The sequence below is a fragment of the Camelus bactrianus genome, chromosome 9 (genome assembly GCF_048773025.1).
Source record: "Camelus bactrianus isolate YW-2024 breed Bactrian camel chromosome 9, ASM4877302v1, whole genome shotgun sequence".
Taxonomy (NCBI): Eukaryota; Metazoa; Chordata; class Mammalia; order Artiodactyla; family Camelidae; genus Camelus; species Camelus bactrianus.
Window position 1 is genome coordinate 42338519 of NC_133547.1, and position 21092 is coordinate 42359610.

The window sequence follows — 21092 nt, forward strand, 5'->3', positions numbered from 1 at the left end:
AACCCATGTTCACCCAAAAGGGAGAGAAGGAGTGAGAGGGTTGAGGGGTGGAGGGTCTGACAGTGGAGGCAGAACAAAGATGCCTTTTCATTCATCTCTGCAAGGCAGCCCGCAGGCCCACAGGGATATCCTCTGCTGTCTGCCCTCATCAGACTGGGCTTGGGAAACACTGTGCCCTTAATTCACTTTTGAGTCCTGGACCTTTGGGTTCTTAACACACTGTGTTGTAAGCACTGATTTCCTTTCATTGCCCCCAACAGACAGAAAGTTTCTTATTCGGCATTCTGTCTTCCTAGCCCAGCCCAGGGCCGGATGCATAATCAGTTAACACACTGTTGCTCAATTAAGATAATTTGTACAGTTTCAAAGGCTAGTTGGTTCTAATGCTGGTCTTACCTGTCTATTTCTGGATTTTCCTTTCCAGGAGAGACGCCATCCTTCCTCTATCTACCCATTCCAACCCAACAATTCAGGGCCCAGCTGACATACCACCTCTTCAAGGAAGCTTCCCCAGCCTTCCAGTCAAAAGGGCTGTCTCTTTGATCATTGTCTGAGGAAGCTCACAATCTGGTGTGTGTGATGATGGTGGTTCAGAAAATCAAGTCAAAGTGACAAGTGCTGTTCATGATAGAGGCAATGATCAGAGAGAATATTTATTGTTTACACTAGGTCAGGGACTATGCTAAGGATTTTACTACCATGACTTTAATCCTCATAACAACCTTCTAAGGGAGTCTTGCCATCATTTCCATTTTACAGATGTAGAAACTGAGGCTTAGAGAAGTTAAATAACTTGCCTGGGGAGGTGGAGCTGGGAAGGGTCTGAGCTGGAATTTAACATCAAGGTTTATTCTCTCAATAACCACTGCCCTTTAGCCATGAAGAGACATAAGAACCCAAAAAGGGGCCATTGGAAAAAAAAGTGGGGGAGTGTTTCAGTCAGGGTTGTGCAGAGAACAGAATCACTCCGAATGATATGAAATAAGCCATTTACTATAAGGAATTTGACCTTACGTAATTGTGGGAACTGGTGAAGAATTCTGTGGAACACCGTGGCCCCTGTATGTGGTGTGGACCTGGAATTGCTGGAGACGTGCCGGGGCCGTAAAACTGGGGAGAAAAACTGGAGTCCAAGAGGACAGGGTCAACCAACCCCATAAGGGCAAACTAGAACCCGTGTTGCCCCCTTATCACCTCAAGTCTTGGTGGGCCAGGTGACCTGCAGGGGAAGCTGGTTCCTTTGGCATAGAGCTGCACAAGGAGGTGGCCCAGGACTGGAGGAGAGAGGGCGGAAGCTATAGCAACAGTGAGTTTGGCTACTGCCCTGTGCAGTCCTGGGGGTAAACCAGCAGTTAAGCAACAAGGTTGCAATAGCACCTCCTTTGGGTGGTGTTACACAAAATTATCTAGAATTTAGAAATAGGGCAAAGGATGGTTATGTCTCCTTTCAAAGTCCTACTTGGACAGAGTCTTGTCTAATGGACCCACCATGGTTGTGCTAATTCTCTAGGTTCTAGAATCCAGGAGAATAAACCTTTGCTGTCCGTCTATTTACTCTTGTCTAGGACCCGGGCTCTGGGATATTCTGTGTTCACTTGTACATTTTTGCCTGGTGGAGATGCAGAAAAGCCCTTGTCTGGTGGAAAAATACACCCCTGTCAGGGGCTCAGCTGAGCCAGGAGAGAGAGAGGTGTCAGTGCAGCCAATTAAACAACCAGCCCTAAATCAAAGAGGTAAGCCTGTAACCACTTGCTGCAACGGTAAAAGCAAGAAGCTAGAACCCACGGAGCATTGACCCACCCTCCGCTTCCACTTTCCTGAGGCTCAGGTGGGTCCACAGATGAGGGGTCATCTCCCTGTTGAGGGAGTGCGGAACCAAGGGCTCCAGCAGTTTGGTGGACTCTGGGGGTGGGTTGTGGAAAGACCTGGGCGTGGAGAGTGGTTTTCCCCTCCTGCCTGTAAGGAGGCCTGGGCAGGAGCACCTGAGGGGGACCTGGCCAGAGCCTCAGATGAAGAGACCTGGGAATGAGATCCTGGCTGAGGAACGTCCATGTGCGGAAAAGCAGAAGTTGGCTTTATTGAATCTTAAAGTTTGCAGTCTTTCTGGCCTTGCTTTTTTCATTGCACATATTTAGTTCCTTGAATCTTTTCTTTGAACTAGATTTACCATTTTGCTAGTGTTTTGGTTAAGGACTTAATCTTTGTCACATGCACATTATATATGTGTGTGTTTTAATCTTGTCGTGGTTATACCCTGGCAGCAGCAGTGCTGAAGATGGATTGGAAGGGAGGGGTGAGGCCCCAGGCTGGGGGTGGTGGTGTCCTGAGGAGGCTGTTTCAGGAATCCTGATGCGTGTGAGGGCCTGACCCAAGGCTATAGCAGGGACACAGGTGAGGCTTCGAGGCATGGGTGTTGACAAGTGATGAGAGATAAGCAGGAGGGACTCCTTCCCCGTGGGAGGGGGTCAGGAGCCCTCCAGAGCTTCCAGAAAGAAAACTAGCCTTGCAGGCCCCAGTCCCCCTTGGCTGGCGCTTATCCTTAGCATCTGAAAAAGTGGAAAATGCTTAGAATTTACCTGGTTCTAGGACCGGGGCAAAGGTTGTTACTAAATGACTCTAGCCTCAGGGGATTAAAAGGTACAAACTACTGTGTATAAAATAAATAAGCTACAAGGATGTATTTACAGCACAGGGAATAGAGGCAATGTTTTAAAATAACTATACATGGAGTATAATCCATAAACATTTTTGAATCACTGTGTTTTACACCTGAAACTAATATATTGTAAGTTAACTACGCCTCAATTGAAAAAAAAAAAGAATTTTGACACTTTGGTCCCACCCCAGTCTGACTTACCTGGTCTTGGGTGTGTCCAAGTGATCAGGATTTTTTTTTTTTTTTTGATAAGCCAGATTTCTTCATTTTCCCACTCTTGTGACAAAACAGTAGGGAGTGCTGGTCTATAGCTTCAAACAAGTCCACATGACAAGAAGATTTTTGTATAAAACAAAAGCAGAGTATTGTTAACAGAAGTCATGGTGAGGGATACAAAGCAGGCAAAATTCCCCAGAATTTTATAAGACAAAGTTACATATATATTAAATGTAATGAGGACTTTGGTTTGCTCATAGTTTGTTTAGAATGGCCATGTTTACATTATGTGACACTAGTCACTGACATTTTTTTCTTTTTTTTCATTTTTCAGTTTTATTAGGTAGAATTGTTAAAATTTGACTGCACGTATATAATGTATTGCATGTAAATACATACACACAATATACTGCACACATTTTTAAAATCTGCATATATGGATTGTCATTGTTTCTAAGAATGCTTAGAGCTTTAGCTTTTTAAACTTACATAGTTATCAAAGGAATAAAGCCAACCACAAAATAATAATTGATTCAAAAAGATACATACACCTGCTATTAACAGCAATATTCCTTATAATTGCCAAGACATGGAAGCATCCTAAGTGCACATCGATAAATGAATGGATAAAGAAGATGCAGCATATATATATGTAATGGAATACAACTTACCCATAAAAAAGAAGGATGTTTTGCCATTTGTGGCCCTTAATTCATATTTTTTTCTTTTCACTTCAAAAACCAGAATTTTATAACTGGTATAAACATTTCCAGTGCATCAAAAACAACAAAATACCTAGAAATAAACTTAACCAAGGAGGTTACCTATACTCTGAAAATTGTAATTTTTAAAATTTCTTTTTCTTTTTTTTAAATTGAAGTATACTTGATTTACAATACTGTGTGAATTTCAGGTGAACAGCAAAGTAATTTGGATATGGATTTTTTTTTTTATTCTTTTCCATTATAGGTTATTATAAGACAATGAGTATAGTTCCCTGTGCTATACAATAAATTCTTTTTGTTTATTTTATATATGATAGTGTGTATCTGTTAAGCCCATACTGCTAATTTATTCCTCCCCCTCTTCCCTTTTTGTAACCATGAATTTTTTTTCTATGTTTGTGAGCCTATTTCTGTTTTGTAAATAAATTCATTTGTATCATTATTTTAGATTCATATAAATGATACCATATGATGTTTGTCTTTCTCTGTCTGACTTTATTCACTAAAATGATAAGCTGTAAGTCTCTCCATGTTGCTGCAAATTGCATTATTTCATTCTTTTTATGGCTGTGTAATATTCCATTATCTATCTATCTATCTCACATCTTCTTTATGCAGTCATCTGTTGATGGACACTTAGGTTGCTTTCATGTCTTGGCTATTGTAAATAGTGCTGCTATGAACATTGGGGTGCATGTATCTTTTTGAATTGGAGTTTTCATCTTTTTTGGATATATACCCAGGAGTGGGATTGCTGAATCATTTGGTAGTTCTAATTTCAGTTTTGAGAGGAATTTCCATAATGTTTTTCATAGTGGCTGCACCAATTTACATTCCCACCAACTATGTGGGAGGGTTCCTTTTCTCCACACCCTCTCCAGCATTTAATATTTGTGGACTGTTTGATGATGGCCATTCTGACAGATGTGAGGTGATACCTCATTGTAGTTTTGATTTGCATTTCTCTAATAATTAGTGATGTTGAGCATCTTTTCATATGCCTGTTGGCTATCTGTATATCTTCTTTGGAGAAATGTCTATTCAGGTCTTCAGCCCATTTCTGGATTGAGTTGTTTGTTTTTGTTATTAAGTTGTATGAACTGTTTGTATGTTTTGGAAAATAAACCCTTTTCGGTCACATTGTTTGCAAATATTTCTCCCAATCCGTAGGTTGTCTTTTTGTTTTGTTTATGGGCAATCAGGATTTTTAAAAGCTGCTTTAGGTAAAACTGATAGACTGAAAAGGAATTTATTAACTTTATCCAGGTGTTTCATAAATTGACACAATAACAGATCAAAGACAGTCATCAGGTGGTAAGAAGCAGCAGAGTGTTGACCCCTGGTTCTTTCCTTAAATTTAACTACAGATTGTGTACTGTTTAATGTTTGTCTCACCCGCTAGTCTGTATGCTCTCTGAGTGCAGGGAACATCCCGTGTTAGTCACTATTCTATATTCCCAAGGCTCTGAACAGTGTTGGGCATATGGTTGGTCCTTAGATATAATAAGATGAATAAAGAAATACTTTTAAAATTAAGTCTCCACAGCCTCAAGTATGAAAAGCATTCAGAATTATAGTCTGAAAAGCACTCAGGCCCTCTTCTTCCTTCCTTCCTTTCCTTCTTTCTTTCCTTCTTCCTTCCTTTCTCTCTCTGTCTCCATTTCCTCCTTCCTTCCTTCCTTTCTCTCTCCCCCTCTCCCTTCCTTCCTTCCTTTATTTATTTCTTTTTCTTTCTCCCTCTCTCTCTTTCCTTCCTTCCTTCTTTCTTTAGCAACAAGAGAAAAACATCCCAGGGTGAACAGCTCTTAATTACACACAGATTGTCAGCATACCGAGGGACTTACTCCCAGCCCTCTTTCCCTCCTGGTTTTTTAATGGCTACTGGCCACCTCTTCCTGTGACCCAGAACACATGAGCTCAGCAATGCAAACTCTTTTAATTCCTGGAACAGTAATAGTAGGAAAGGAAATGTGACAGTGAAGAAGTCGAATTGTGAATTCCAATGCCAGGGAAAAGGACTGTGAATCAGAGTGTGAATTCTTTGGAGATGGGGAATCAGCTTGCTCTTTCTCGTGCAGGAGCTGAGTGATTGCTCTGGCCATTATTCACCCTTCGGGATTAACCAGGACTCCGCCTTTTCCATTCTCAAATTTGTTACCAGAGTTTCCATCCAGTCCCACCTTCAGCTCTTCTTGCTTGTTACTCTTCTGACAGTAGATGACTTGCTAGGATGGAGGGGTCATGTTGTGGGTTTTTTGTTTTTTGTTTTTTGTTTTTTTTTTATCTTTCATTTTGGAATTTTAAATTTATAGAAAAAGTTAGTCCAGAGAGTTTCTATATACTCTTCCCCTAGCTTCCTCTGATGTTAATTTATTTCGTAATCATGGTACATTCGTCATAAGTAAGAAGTTAACATTGGACAATCCTATTAACTAAACTGCAGACCAGTTTTTCTATTAATGTCCTTTTCTGGTTCCAGGACCCAATCCAGGATACCACAATGCTTTGTTTTTAATTATAGCTACCTCCCTGGGGTTTTACGTGGATTGGACATAAACTGCACGTAGGAGGGCTTCATAAACCGTGAACTTTGTGTGTTGCCAGCAGTTCTTATTCATTGTTGTTCTGGTTAATGATGAAACACATTGACGCTTCCCTCACTGTGCTGCAGGGTGTGAGTAGATTCCAATTTCATTATTAAAATGACTAAAACCATATGCTGGGCACTTTCACCTTTAACCCTCACAACAACTGTATTATGCCTGCGGGACTCAGAATTGATTAATTCAGCTCAGAATCTTGCTCTGTAGGCCCTCCCAGTGGAGGCAGCCCGCTTTTCACGTGCTGCTCCGACAGCACTTACTCGCAGTCTTCCCCACTGGACTAGAAGCTTTGGGTGCCAGGAACGGATTTTGTTCTGTTATCCCCTCTAGCCAGCAAATAGTCAGGTCACATGGACAGTGCTCAGAAAACACTGTTTAGATGAATGAATAAATGAAGGCTGATCTTTTATCCGTCACTCTATCCTGAAAACCAATTTCCCTTACAACTTACTGTTCGCCGTCTACCTCGTCCTACCAGAAAGTAAGATCCATGGAACACAGACAGCTGTGTCTTGGTCCCTGATGAATTTTCTATGCCTAGAACAGGGCTTAGAATTGTGCTTAGAACTGACACTTAGGGTAAATGTCAATGATATCTGTTGAATGAATGTGTGGAAAGGTAGACTTCCTTTGGGCAACATCACCCTGTCTTTTTGTGGCATCATCGTATTTTTTTCTGATGCTGATCTCAGTAAGATTGTGTTCAAGAGCAGCTGTGCTGCTGCGATGTGGGTAAGTGCTGAATGCTCTGGCTTCCTGAGCTACACTCACCTGCAGCTGAAGGATGATCAGAAGGGGAACCACAGGAGTGCTGTCCCCAGGAGCGCTGACTGTCTCAGGAAGGAGGCACTGGTGGTTGGCGCAGGTGGCCGTGGACGCTGCACTCCACAGCTTTGTCCAGCACCAGCAGAGTCATGACTTGAGGCTATTCGAGCTCTGTGCTTCTGAGTTCCATGTCACACTCACCTCCCTTTCACTAGAATGCAACTCTTAAAGATAAACAAACAAACAATGGCTTACAATAATCATTAGCTTTATTTTCTTAGGTGATTAAGTTCCTCTTGTCAGAACTCTTCTATTTCAAATCTATTCATTTTTCCTCTGTTATTAGTGAAAAGCAGCCACATTCAAATTAAGGAAAATGCGTATAGGGAAAAAGTCACCATTCCAACGCAAATATGGTTGGAATTTTGTGCATGTCTTTTTCCTCTTTTATCCACCGAGAGTGCATTATATACATTTACCTAGTTTGTGTTCTGCTTTTGTCACTTAACATTGTATCATGCTTATTACAAGATCTTTCCACGCTATTAGACTTCATAACCATCTATTTAAATACGCTGCCAGACGTTTAGGAAGTTTCAAGTATATTGTTTATTTCACCGTCAGCTATGCCAGGAAAAGTCACCCAAAGAGTTTGAAAGACAAAAACTCCAGGCACTTAAATATTTTTAAGACTGTTAAATGTCAGGGTTAAAAAATAAACCTTCTCTAAAAATATACAGATGAGAAGCACAGGAAAAAAAAGTGGTCAACATCATTAGTGTTCAGGGAAATGTCACAGACTACACACCTCCTGGAATGGGCAAGTTAAGAAGACTGGCAATGCCTGTTGCTGACAAGGATGTGGAACAGTTAGAATTCTCATCTCGCTAGTGGGATGAGCACATGGTACAGCCACTGAGAAAACAGTTTGATGGTTTCTTACACACTTGCCATATGACCCAGAATTCCAATTCTAGGCATTTGCCCAGGAGAAATGAAGCATATGTCTGCACACATCTCTGTGTGAATGTTCACAGCATCTTTACTCATAACAGCCAAAAAGTTGAAACAACTCAAGTGTCCAACTGGTAGATGGATATACAAATTATGGTACATCTACACAAGAAATACTCCTCAGCAATAAAAAGCAATAAACTGCTAAAAATGCAACAGCATGGATGGATCATAAAACATTCTGCTCTGTGAAGGAAACCAGACACAGAAGGCCAGTCCCCACTGTTTTTACTCATAACACTCCTGCCACCAAATGTGTGGGAGTTTTTGCACACCAACAACCACTTCTCCAACTCTCCAGCCACTGGGTGTCCTACAATTTAATTCAATTCTAACACAAAGTACCCAGAGTTAGTGTCAGATCCCAAAGGTTTAAAGGCTTAGTCTCACAAGACTGCCCTCACTTCAGTATCCAGTCTCAAGTCCCAGGTTGCCACCTGTACTTCTGACCAACCAGCTATAAACTAGGAGTTCCCATGACTCCATCTTCAAGTTTGATGATTTGCTAGAGTGAATCACAGAACTCAGGGAAACACTTTGCTTGCATTCACTGATTTATTATCAAGGATATAATTTAGCACCTCCGGATGGAAGAGATGTCTAGGATGCATGGGCGAAATATGGCAGGGAGGAGTGGTGTGGAGCGTCCGTGCCCTGTCTGGGCGCACTACCCTCCCAGTACCTCAGTGTTCACCAACCAGGAAGCTCTCTGTAGTTTAGGGGGTTTTGTTACATGGACATGATTGATTAGATCATTGGACATCGGTGATTGAACTCAACTTCCAGTCTCTCTCCTCTCTCTGGAGGTCACGGGATGCCACCGAACGTTCCAACCCTCTAATCACTCCTTGGTCTTTTTTGGAGACTAGCTCCTATCCTGCAGCTAAGAAAGGGGTCTCCAGCCACTAGTCACCTAATTAGCATGCAAAAGACACTCTTATCACTCCAGAGATTCCAAGGGTTCTAGGAACCATATACCAGGAACTAGAGATAAAGACCAAATACATATTATTATGCCACATACTACATACTATATGATTCCATTTATTCCATTCTGGAAAATGCAAAACTATAGGGAACAGAAATTAGATCAGTGGCTGCCAGGGGCTATAATTAGGGGAAGGGGACTGACTGCAAAGGAGCAGAAGGGAATTATTTTGGCTGTTCACAATGTTCTATATTAGAGTGGTAGTTTTTTGACTAAATACCTTTGTCAAAATTCATTAAACTTTACTCTCATAAAAGAGATTTGTACAGTATACCTTAATAAATGGGACTTCAAATAAAAGCTATTTCCTTCTGTCACCTTTTGCAAATCCCCTGCCCCTAAAGGATGTGACATATTTATTATGACTGATGTAAAGGAAGGAAATGAAAGTTCCATCAGTGAACACCTGGTATAAGCTGTACACAAATGTCAACTGTCCATGATAAGCACCAACAATAGGACATGATTCAGTAGACTTTTTCAGGTATCTTTGGTGCAAAGCTTCTGTTTATCCCTGATTTGAGCCTTAAAGTTTCTCCTCTTTGGGCCCTTCTATGCCTTTTGATTCTGGAGATTCTGCAGCTTTAGTGACTTCTTTTGGTTCCATCTCTTTACTCTCCTTTTTCTGATTCTCCTCTGCCTTCTGTTCTTTTGCCTCAAGTCGATAATTGATGCCCATGCCGATGAAGAGATAGATGCCTGAGACAATAAGGATTGTGCCACTTGCCCAGTATGTGTATTTGTAGTCTCTGTATATGTCATGGAGACGACCTAAAGATGTCAAAAAAAAAAAAGTTACATGGGTAAAGTAAACAATTTTACCCTTGCCCAAATAAAGTTTAAGGATCCACTCAAAGATCCCACAAATGACAATTTAGTACAAAAAGGAACTGCTAAAAATGATCTGATCTTTTATGACATCACACTGATTTTGGATGGCCTAGCATATTCTGTCGTTTAGCAACTTGAAAATAATTAAATCTCGGCAAATTTGAACTGGGAAATACCTAGAGATCACCTAGAATCAATTCTTTCAATATACAGTGGAAAAATTTGTTGCTCAAAAGAGGTTTGGGAGTCTTGCCCAAGGCCACAGAGCGATTTCCACTCTCCCAGGACAATGCTCTTTCTCTGACATCAGTGTTTCCCAAAGAGCAATCCTGTGAGCACTCATCCTATGCTAAAATATTAGCTAACAGCAATACCTTTCCACCATTCTAAGTGCTTAATATTCACTACAGGAAGATTCTATCATCATTCCCGTTGTATAACGTAAAAACCAAAGTTCAGAAACCTTAAGTAACTCGTCCAAGGTCACAAAGTGACCTAGTGTGTGAAATAGGTTGGCTTGAAACCCACCAGGTCTGACTTAGGCCTCCACCCACAACTCTGTGCTACAGGACACCTCCCTAATGTTTCCAAAGTCAAGCAAATTTGGAAATGACATATCATAGTCTTTTCTATTAAAGCCTTTTATGAGGTCTGATAGTAAAGAAACTCATTTACTTTGGTGTTTCTAAACTTTTTTGGCCATGAAATCCTTGTTATAGTAAAATGTATTAGCATCTCTACAAACTAGTATTTCAAGGAATAAACTTTGGAAAACTCTACACCCATAAAGAATATAATAACCAGTTCAAATAGGACTCCATACAGTTTTCCAGCTCAGGGCATCACTCACTCAGCAATGCTTATTGGGTCTCTATACACACACCAGGCACTGGGTCCACTAGGCCCTGAGTTAAGGGTGAGCAAAAGAGGGAACATCCATACAGTTCAGTGGAGAGGAAAAATGTTAACCCAGTAAGTGCATACACTGTGACAAGTGCTACAGGGAGGGCCTGAGAGCAGAGAATAGGAGGTTGAGGCCAGCAAGTAGGGTCAGGAGGGCTTTTCTTAAAGTGTAAATAAACTTTGCCAAGACTTACAGGAGGATAGGAGTTATCTGGGAGAAAGGAGATGGGAAAAGTATCCAGGCAGAGAAGAGCTCGTGCAGAGGCGGGTGGTAGGAGGAAGCAGAGGGTGTGAGAGGGGAAGCAGAGAGAGCAGACTGAGTGGTGGGAATGAGGCTGGAGAGGTGGGTGGGCAAGGCCACGCAGAGCCCTGTGGGCCACGGTAGGGAATCTGATCTTCACCCTGAGATGTGGGAAGCAACTCGAGTGTTTCAGGAGACTAAAGAGCAGGTAGACTGGACATGGGTGAAGTCAGAAGGCTACTGCTAGGAGCAGCCCAGAGAGAAGGCAGGAGGTTTGGGTAAGAGTGGTAGTTGTGATGGAGAAAAATGGGCAGATTAGAAAGAGATTTAGGAGGTAAAACTTGACAGGACTTGGAATCTCCTTGAGTATAGGGAGAAGAGAGGGTGGATAAGTTTTGAAAAGTCAGTAGTGGATCTTCTTTTATGTTGCCTTCTTACTTTATAGTGCATACTCTCAGAAGCATGAGTCACATCCAGAGGAAGCCCAAATCATTGCTGTATTTTGTATTAATGATAATTTAAAAATATACATCATTTAGCATTCTTAAAAGAATAATACATCAAGTTTTATGGTCTCTTACTAGCTGTGTGATCTTGGGCAAGTTATTTTGCTTTTAGAAGCCTCAGTTCCTTTATTTATAAAGTGGGGACAGTCCTACATCACAGACTTGTAATATAGGACAGAATATAGAAAATGATTAGGACAGTCCCTGGTATACTGTAAGCCCTTACCTGGGTATTGTTATTATTTTAAATATTACTGCTGATATAAATTCCATAATTAAGAGAAATCACCAACAGTATTTTAAAGGTGGAGTATAATACATTTTTCTACAATAAATACATTTGGTTTTTCTATGAGAAAAATATTTCAATAAATGCTTAAGTTTGTAATAGTTTTTTATTCCCCTTTCAGCTTGATGATTCACTTTAATTTATTTCCAAAAGTATTTGAGCAATTATGCTCTGTGTGTCAGCATGGAGGGTACAGAAATGAGAAAGACTAGCCCTCCGGCATCAGCAGCTCACTGATTTCTGCTTTCTATCATCTTCCAATCTTCTATACCTGTTTTATGTTAACTGAACCACAGAAATAGGTAGACATACTATACCTAAAAGCGGTGGCCCCAGGAGGACAGGACAGCATTCCACAATGGTCATCAATCCCACAGCACTGGAGAACCTCTGGGGTCCAATGAGGTCCATCAGCGTTTCAAACAATACGGAGCCAAGCCACCCAAAAGCAAATCCAAGGAATCCCGCATAGGCACAAAACCCAAGATAGCTGGAGGAGAAAGGTACTAGCATATGACACATTCCGTATACAATAACAGAAGCAGCAAAAAAATACTGAATTCGAGGTCTTACACAGTTTGTGTTGGCTACAAATCCCATAAGAGGTCTGGCTACCATGTCAACAAAAGCCAGAATAGAAAGAAGGAAGGCAGCCTTCTCATTAGAGTAATGCTGACTCTTGGCGTAATTACTAAGAAAGACTAAAGGTGTAGCCAGTGCAAAAGCCATTATCGTGTTCCCAGAGAGGTACAGTAAAAAGCCTCTGTGCTTGAACAGGGATAAGTCCAGAAGTTTGTTTACTGTTTGAAAAACTGATTGTTTCTCTTTTGGGGGATTTCTGCCATTAACTTCTGTATTTGTATCACTTGCCCCCTTTTTTGCATCAGCTCTTCCAGCTTCCTGCTGGGATTTCTTAGATCTTTCTTTCCCTGCAGTGTTTGTCTTGGGCTCTACTGGTCTCATCAGGGCTCCAGCCACACAGCAGTTTAGTAGGATGCCCCCAAGAATTAGGAAGCTTCCTCTCCAGCCAAAGTGAGCAAAAAGGGTCTGGTTGAGGGGGGCCAGGGCAGAGAGGAACACAGGACTGCCTGCCATGGCCAGTCCGTTTGCCAGTGGTCGCCTCTTATAGAAGTACTTGCCAATCATGGTCAGAGCTGGATTCAAGTTGAAGGCAAGCCCAAGACCTGGGGAGGAGGGGAACCACAATCACATACTGTAATAAATGTCAAAAATGTATTTGGTATTAATTAATCAGGCAGAGAAACTGAATGGAAAGAGGTCAAAATCATCAGAGGCTATTATAACCAGTAGATCATTACGTGGACAGTTATCAAATAAATATAGACATAAAGTCTCTTTTTGCAGTAAATACTAGGTTTATAATATAAAAATTTATATTATGAAAAAGAACTCTTTTTACTTTAGCAACAAAACCACAATAAATGTAAGATCCTTTGTCTAATTTCATAACTTTTGCTTTCCTGAGGCATAGAGAATTAAAAACAAAAAGGAGAGACGATAAATCTTCTAAATTCAGAAAGCAAACCAGGAGGAGGAGCAGAGGGAGAGGAAGGGCAAGAGGGGGAGGGGGAGGGGGAGAGAAAATATTTTTGGACAGTAAAACACAACATTGTCAAGATGCTAACAGTATCTTAGGAAATCCATTTTTTTAACGCAATGTCTATGAAAATTTCAATGTAATTTATTTTTCAAATGGGGTAAAATGACTCTAAAATACACCCAGAGAACAAATGCATTAGAAATATTGGAAAAGGATAAATAATTGGTGGCACCTACCCTAACAGATATATAAATATATTAGGACAGTGTGGCACTTGTTCAAAATTAGAAAAATTGATCAATAAAGGTGGGTGGAAAGTCCAGAAATAGAACCAAAAGATACATTTAAATTAATAGGGAAAGGATGGATTTTTCAGTCAATGAGGCTGGGACAATTAACTATCCTAATAGCCTCTTAAGTGGTCTCCCAACCTTGGTTCCCTACTAGGTAAACCAGATTTGGATGCTCACCCATTTCAATCTCTCTAATGACTGCCCATCCATAACTTTTCACTCTGGGTTAGGAGGCCCCATGATTTGGCGCTAATTTGCCTCCTTGCCCTCATCTCAGTCTATTCCTACTTGTGCTAAGTGTTAAACTGTTCCTCTAGATTGTCACAAAGCCTCCTGCTTGGTTATCATCCAGATCTCAATCACCACCTCTGAGAAGCCTTCCCTTTAGGGACCATTCAATTCCTCTCTATCAAAATTCTCTGTTTTAAGTCTTTGCAAAGCACTCATTACTACCTGATAGTTTTCTTATTTATTCATTTATTTGTTGGTCTGTTTATTGTTTACTTCTCTCCACTGAAGAGCAGGAATCTTGCCTATCATGTTGGTCTCCCTACAGAGCTTGGACAATGCCTGGCATATAGCTAGGGACTCAATAAATGTTTGTGGACTGAATTAACAAATGGAATAATGAACAGGCTGAATAACCATGTGGGAACAAAGTTTTAGTCCTTCCTTACTTTATTCAAATATTCCAGATGAATTAAAATATTTAAATGTTAAAAAATGTAATTAATATGGTAAAAGGACAGATTCAAAAAGATAATACCCATTATTGGCCTTATCTCAGGTCCTGCAGGTGGGACTGTAAATTATTATAACTTTTCTAAAAGAGATATTTGGCCAATTGTATTGAAAACATTTTCCTCTAGTAATTCCACTTCTATAAATTTATCCAAAGGAAATGATCATTTTCACAAAGATGTATACAGAAGTACTATCATACAAATACTGTTTATTAATAATGAAAAAATATAAACAATTTAAAATGTCCTTTGATTAGATAATGGTGAAATAAATTATGGTATATCCATCTACCCCATGAAAAAATAATTGCAGCTAAAGTATATTTACTGAGATGGGGAAACAATGTACATGATGTATTAGTAAGTATAACAAAAAACTGGATACAAACATACATAGTCTCATCCTTTTTTGTTCTAAAAATTCTATGTGTGCGCACAGGAAAATGAGTGGATAGGGCATCAAAATATTAACGGTAGTTTTCTTGAATCTGTAGAGCTATGGGTGTCAATAATACTTATATTCAGCAGTTTTATTTTCTTAATTTAGCTATTAGAAAGGGGAGTTTCCTCAAGTGTGCCCCTTATCCCTTGAAAATGTATCTGGCTTTTCTATCAGAAAATTCCTGCTTTGACATTCTCTCTTTCTCTAATTTGAGCCAATTTCTTCTTGGGCAGAAGGAGAAATGAGAGGGAATAGCTAATGACCTCCCTCTCAACAACTTTTTAACCTATCACCACTGTCTTCTTTCTTAAGATGAAAAAAGAAAGACAGAAAAGAGAAGTAAGAAGGAAAGGAGAGGAAAGGAAAAAAAAAAAAGAAAAGAAGCTCTCTTTAATGTGCTTACAATAAAAATGCCATTAAGGGCCAGAACGTTCTTTAAAGGCTCGCTTTTCTGGTTCTATTAAATTAACATATCACCAGCTCTAAAAAATAGTGATCCTGTAATTTTTCTAACAAAGAACTTTCATTTTTCAAAAGAATTGGCAAATGAAAGCTACAAATAGTCCACAAAAAAATTAATGATTGAAAATAACATCAGTAGCGACTTACCTACAATGACTCCGACACACCAGTAAAGTTCCTTCACGGTGTTACAGAAAGAAGCCGCAATCAAGCCACAGCCTGACAAGCAGCCGCCAATAATTATGACTGGACGACTGCCGTATTTATTCACCAGGATACTGCTGATAGGACCTAGGAGAGAACAAACAGCTTAGAATATAAAGGAGAAGCCCGGCCCTCACATCCACACCTGCACATGGCATTACTGACATGACAGGATGCCACCCCGCAAAATAAACAGATAAAACAGAAGGCAGTGGTAAGGATTACTGCTTTCTGTCTTCACTTCAGAGTCACAGGTTTGTGTAATGGAAAAAATATAGTAATGCTTGTATCTTCTACATACCTAGAACATACAAGATGGATTTTAACTGAAGTATGAAAGACCATAATCCAACTCTTTGGAAGCAAAAGAGGCTGAAAATACCCTAATTATAAGTGTTTATACGATTCTTCATGTATCTAGGATATTATCCACAGATATGGAGGATGTTTGCTCTGTTTAAAATTTTTTAAACAGTCATCTAGCGCAAACACACACGAATGACAAAATGTAAGTATGAGCAGGTCTGATCAAACTTCTGACTTCAGCGCATACTTAAAAACTAGCTAAAATGTATTGTTTCTCACAGAAAACCACAACAAAATCAAAACAGAACTACAAAACAAGAATGCCTACCATCACCACTTTTCTTCAACATTATACTGGAGGTCCGAGCCAGCGCAGTAAGACAGGGGGGAAAGGTGTAAGGAAAGGAAGAAACCAAACTATCAGTATTTGCAGAAGATTTGTTTGTCTACTAAAAATTTTGAAATAAATCTACCAAAAACTATTGGGATTAACAAGAGTTTAGCAAGCTTACAGGAGATATGATTAAAATACAAATATCAACTACCTTTTTATACACCAGCAGCCAACACAAAATACATTTTTAAAGAAAGGTATCCTTTATAATGACACCTGTTCTATATTATAACTGACCTAACAGAGCACACAGTTGCTATGTAGCTTTTATTGTTAAAGGGAATGAAAAATATGACTCTAATCACATAACTCTAAGAACTCACATTTTAAATATCTCACTGATAAAGACATAGAACAAAAAGTACCTAATACAGATTATCTACCTACTGACAGTTAAAAGAGCAGCTCTTCACGGGTACTTACCTCCAGCATACATGACAGCAAACACGATGGAAGACAACCATGACACTTCGCTGGTGCTGGCTTTAAATATTTCTTCAATTTCTTTGTAAAATACAGAAATAGATTTGCCAAATGCACAAGAGAAGCCGATGGAAATGAAAGCTCCAACAACCACTGCCCACCCCCAGCCTCCATCTGGGGGGGTGTATCCAACTGGACCGCCGCCTGATGGTGGCATTGTAAGTAAAGGTGAATTCTAAAATGCAGTTCGAATCCAGATATCTAAAGGGGATGAAATTAAAATAGTGCAGAACAAGTAGGTCAGTAACAAAGCACTTTCAGGAAATCCCTTACACTTACGTAATGAATGAATAAGGAAATGCATATAGCAATTTTCAAAATAAAAGACCATTTCAAACATTATTTTCTGATTTAATGGGCTGGAAAGTTAGCTCATTAAAGTCTGCTTTTCATCCAGCTGCTTAGATTTATTCTTTTTCCTATTATGTGACCAGAAAGATTCCCAAATAATGGCTGACCAATACAGTTTAAATCTGCAAAATGAATCCTAATATAAGAAGCTAGTAGTTCAAACCAAAGATTCCTCCTTATCTTCTTAAGCCCCAGCATTAGTGAAAACATAGTTAGACAAAGGACGTGATTATGAATTACTAGCAGGTGGGAGAGGTTGAGAACAGGTCTACCAGTCTGCTTTAGAGAAATTCAGTTCTCCTTTGATTTACTTAAACCAGCTTCTATTTTATGTCAAAATTAACCCTTCAAAAATATGTCATCATACTCATTTCTGGCCACCCTAACACTACCTGGAGTGGTATAGCACAGTGTTAATACTGTACAGGTCAACCATGACAATATCATTTTATTATTATATTGCTTAATCTTTAATACAAACCCTATCTTCCTACCCATAGAAGTCAACTTTTAAATAGCTCACCTTCTAACTAAATACTTCAAATATAGTTTAGAAAAGTGATCTTGTAGTGATTTTAAAAAACAACTTTCAAGAAAAGTTCTGCTTAAGAAGCTCAAAAACTTTTTTTTTATATAAAACTATAGAAGTAAAGTTTCTAAAAGCTTTATAAAATTAAACATTCCCAGGGTTTGCACAACTTTTGTTAGATTTATGCCAAGTTAGTTTTTATTACTCTTACAGATGGTAATTTTAAAAAATCATTTTCTGTTAGTTGCTGGTGTATAAAGACAATTAATTTGTTTAAATAATAGCTTTATTGAGATATAATTCACATATCATAAAATTCACTTTTAAAGTTTACATTTCAGTGGTTTTTAGTATATTCACAAAACTGTACTACTATCATCACTAATTTTAGAACATTTTCATCACCCCTGAAAGAAATCCTGTACCCATTAGCAGTTAAATTTAGTCCTGACATTATTTTTGATGGTATTGTAAATTGAACTGTTTTCTTAATTTTACTTTTGGATCTTTCATTGCTAGTGTATAGAAATACAATTGATATTTGTATGTTAGTTTTGCAACCTGCAAAGTTTCTGAACTCATTTTTTAGTTCTAATAGACTCACGCATGTTATGTGTGTGGATTCTTTAGGATTTTCTATTTGTAAGACCATGTCATCGGGGATGGTTTTACATCTTCCTTTATCATCTGGCTGCTTTTATTTCTTTTCATTGCCTAATTTTGCTGGATAAAACCTCCAGTACATTGTTAAATGAATGTGGTGAAGGTGGACATCTTTGTCTTTTATCTGATCCTAGAGGGGAAGGTTTCAGTATTTTACCGTTAATTATGATGTTAGCAGTGGTTCTGTGTAGGTGCCATTTATTAGGTTTGGGAAGTTTCCCTTCCCGTTCCTAGTTGTTGAGTATTTTTTTTTTTAATTACAAAAGCTGTTGGATTTTAGCAAATGCTTTGTTAATTGTCCATTAAGATGATCTTGTGGTTTTGGGCCTTTATTCTATTCATACGATATAGTTTGACTGATTTTTGTATGTTGAACCACTTATGAATTCCTGCAGTCCTGAGATAAGTACCAGTCTGTTATGATATATAACACATTTTATATGTTGTTGAATTCTGTTTGCTCATACCTTGTTGAGGATTTTTGCATCCACATTTATAAGGGATAATGGTTTGCAGTTTTCGTCTCTTGTGATGTCTTCGTCTGGTTTTGGCATCAGGATAGTTCTGGCTTCAGAGAACAAGTTGGGAAATGTTCCCTCCTCTTCCGTTTTTTGGAAGAGCTTGTAAAAGAGTGGTGTTAGTTCCTTAAATGTTTCAAAGAATTCACCGATGACGCTATCTGGGCTTTGGGTTTTCTTTGTCTTTGATGATACGGCAATCTCTTCACTTGCTGTAAGTATATTTGGATTGTCTGTATCTACTTGAGTCATTTGATAGTTTCTGTTTTTCTAGAAATTCGTTCATTTCATTTAGGCTATCTAATTTGTTGGCATGCAATTATTTATAGTATTTCTTTATAATCTTTTAAAAAATTTCTGTAGGGTCAGTAGTGATATACGAAGAGTTTAACCAACAATAATATTAGAGGGAACAGCCCCCAAAGACTAGCCTCACTTCTAACAACAACTGCAAGTTTTGGGGGGGTAGTTAGAGGTAGTGGGGTGGGTTTCCAAAACAGGTTGGGTAATTCAACAGAAGGACTCACAGAATTCACTGATGCTATTATACTCATGACTTATTACATGGAAAGGACACAGGTTAAAATTAGCTACAGGAAGAGATGCACAGGGCAGTTTGGAAGCAGTCCAAATGCAGAGCTTCTGATCATCCTCTCCCCACAAAGTCGTGGGAAGCATTACCTTCTCCCAGTCACAATGTGTGACAATAGAGAGTATCACCAACCAGGGAAGCTCACCTCAGCCTTCAGTGTCTAGAGTTTTTAGTGGGGCTTGATCACATACTGCCCTCATGGCTGACTTTTAGTCTCCAGCCCCTACCAGAGGGTGGCCTAAAATCTTTAGTCTCCAGCTCTTTTAGAGATTGGAAATAAGAAGATATGGCTAATGGGCCCAGGCAAACAAAGACACTCCTCTCAGGCGGAACTTTTCAGAGACCTAGAGATCATATTCCAGTAGCCAAGGGCAAAGGCCAGACCTCTCTATTGGTGAGGTGAATTCTTCACTATACATAATGTATTCTCTTTCATTTCTGCTTTTGGTAATTTGAGTCTTCTCTCTCTCTCTTCTTGGTTGGTCTTGCTAAAATTTTGTCAGTTTTATTGACCTTTTCAAAGAAACTTTTGATTTTATTGGTTTTTCTCTATTGTTTTTATATTTTCTAGTTCATTTATTTCTGTTCTAATCTTTATTATTTCCTTCCTTCTATTTGCTTTGCATTTAATTTGCCTTTTCCCCCCCTAATTCCTAATGGTAAAAGTTTCAGTTATGGATTTGAGATCTTTGTTCTTTTTAAATATAGATGTATATAGCCATAGATTTCCCTCTAAGCACTGTTTTAGCTATATTCCACAAATTTTGGTACTTTGTCATTTTGTTTTCATTCATATCAATGTGTTTTCTAATTTCCTTTATGATTTATTCTTTGAACCATTGGTTATATAGGAATGTGTTGTTCATTTCCACATATTTGCTCACTTCTGAAATTTCTTGTTGTTGATTTCTGATTTTATTGCATTGTGATCAGAGAACATACCCAGTCCTTTTAAATTTATTGAGACTTGTTTTATGGCCTAGTCCTGGAAAATGTTCCATGTATACTTGAGAAGATGTGTATTCTGCTATTGTTGGGTAAAGTGTTCTGTGGATTACGTTTACTTGGTTTGTACTTGGTATATACTTGGTTGTTCAAGTCTTCAATTTCCTAGTTGATTTTCTGCCTACTTGTTCTACTGAAGTTCTGTTGAAATCTTCAACTACTATTATTGAATTATCTGTTTACTCCTTTTAATTTCATCAGTTTTTGCTTCATGTATTTTGGGGCTCTGTTGTTAGGTGTATATATATTTATAATTGTTATGTCTTCATAATGGATCGAACTTTAATCATTATACAATGTCCTTCTTTGTGTCTAATAACAATTTTGTCTTAAAGTCTGTTTTACCTAGGTGACTTTTAGTTAGTTTGCATGGCATATCTTTAGTCATCTGTACACTCTAAACTAGTTTGTGTCTTTGAATCCATAATGTGCCTCTTGTAGCCAGCATAGAGTTGGGTCATTTTTAAAAATCCAGTCTGCCAATCACTGCTTTTTGATTGGAGTGTTTAATCTATTTACTTTTTAATTATTCAATTTAATTATTGATAAGGGAGGACTTAAGTCTGCCCATTTTGCTATTTGTTCTCTTTGTTTTTTTTTCTATACCTCCATCACTGCCTTCTTTTGTGTTAAATAGATATTTTTAGTGTGCCCCTTTAATTACCAAGTTGTTTCTTTTACTTTTTTGTTGTTGTTATTTTCTTAGTAGGTGTCCTGTGGATTACAGTTAACATCTTAATTTAAAGCAATCTAGTATGGATTAGTACAAATTAATTGCAATAGTGTATAGAAACTTTGTTCCTTTTTCA

General features: G+C 38.7%; 1 protein-coding gene across 1 annotated transcript; it reads right to left on the bottom strand.

Annotated features, from left to right (window-relative positions):
- Positions 1-7242: 7242 nt before the first annotated feature.
- LOC105063718 (monocarboxylate transporter 1-like) lies at positions 7243-16798 on the bottom strand. The gene is made up of 4 exons (XM_010948337.3): positions 16566-16798; positions 15386-15529; positions 12055-12921; positions 7243-9738 (listed from the first exon to the last, which is right to left on the bottom strand). Exons 1-4 carry the CDS (start codon positions 16780-16782, stop codon positions 9494-9496), a joined length of 1473 nt encoding a protein of 490 aa, XP_010946639.1. The 5' UTR covers positions 16783-16798; the 3' UTR covers positions 7243-9493.
- Positions 16799-21092: the final 4294 nt, after the last annotated feature.

Coding starts and splice junctions, on each gene's coding strand:
- LOC105063718 (XM_010948337.3), bottom strand. CDS start 16,782: ATGCCACCATCAGGCGGCGGTCCAGTTGGATACACCCCCCCAGATGGA. Junction 15,530..16,565: donor TGCTGTCATGTATGCTGGAG/GTAAGTACCCGT, acceptor GTTCTCTCCTAG/GTCCTATCAGCAGTATCCTG. Junction 9,739..12,054: donor CCTGGGGCCACCGCTTTTAG/GTATAGTATGTC, acceptor TGACATCTTTAG/GTCGTCTCCATGACATATAC.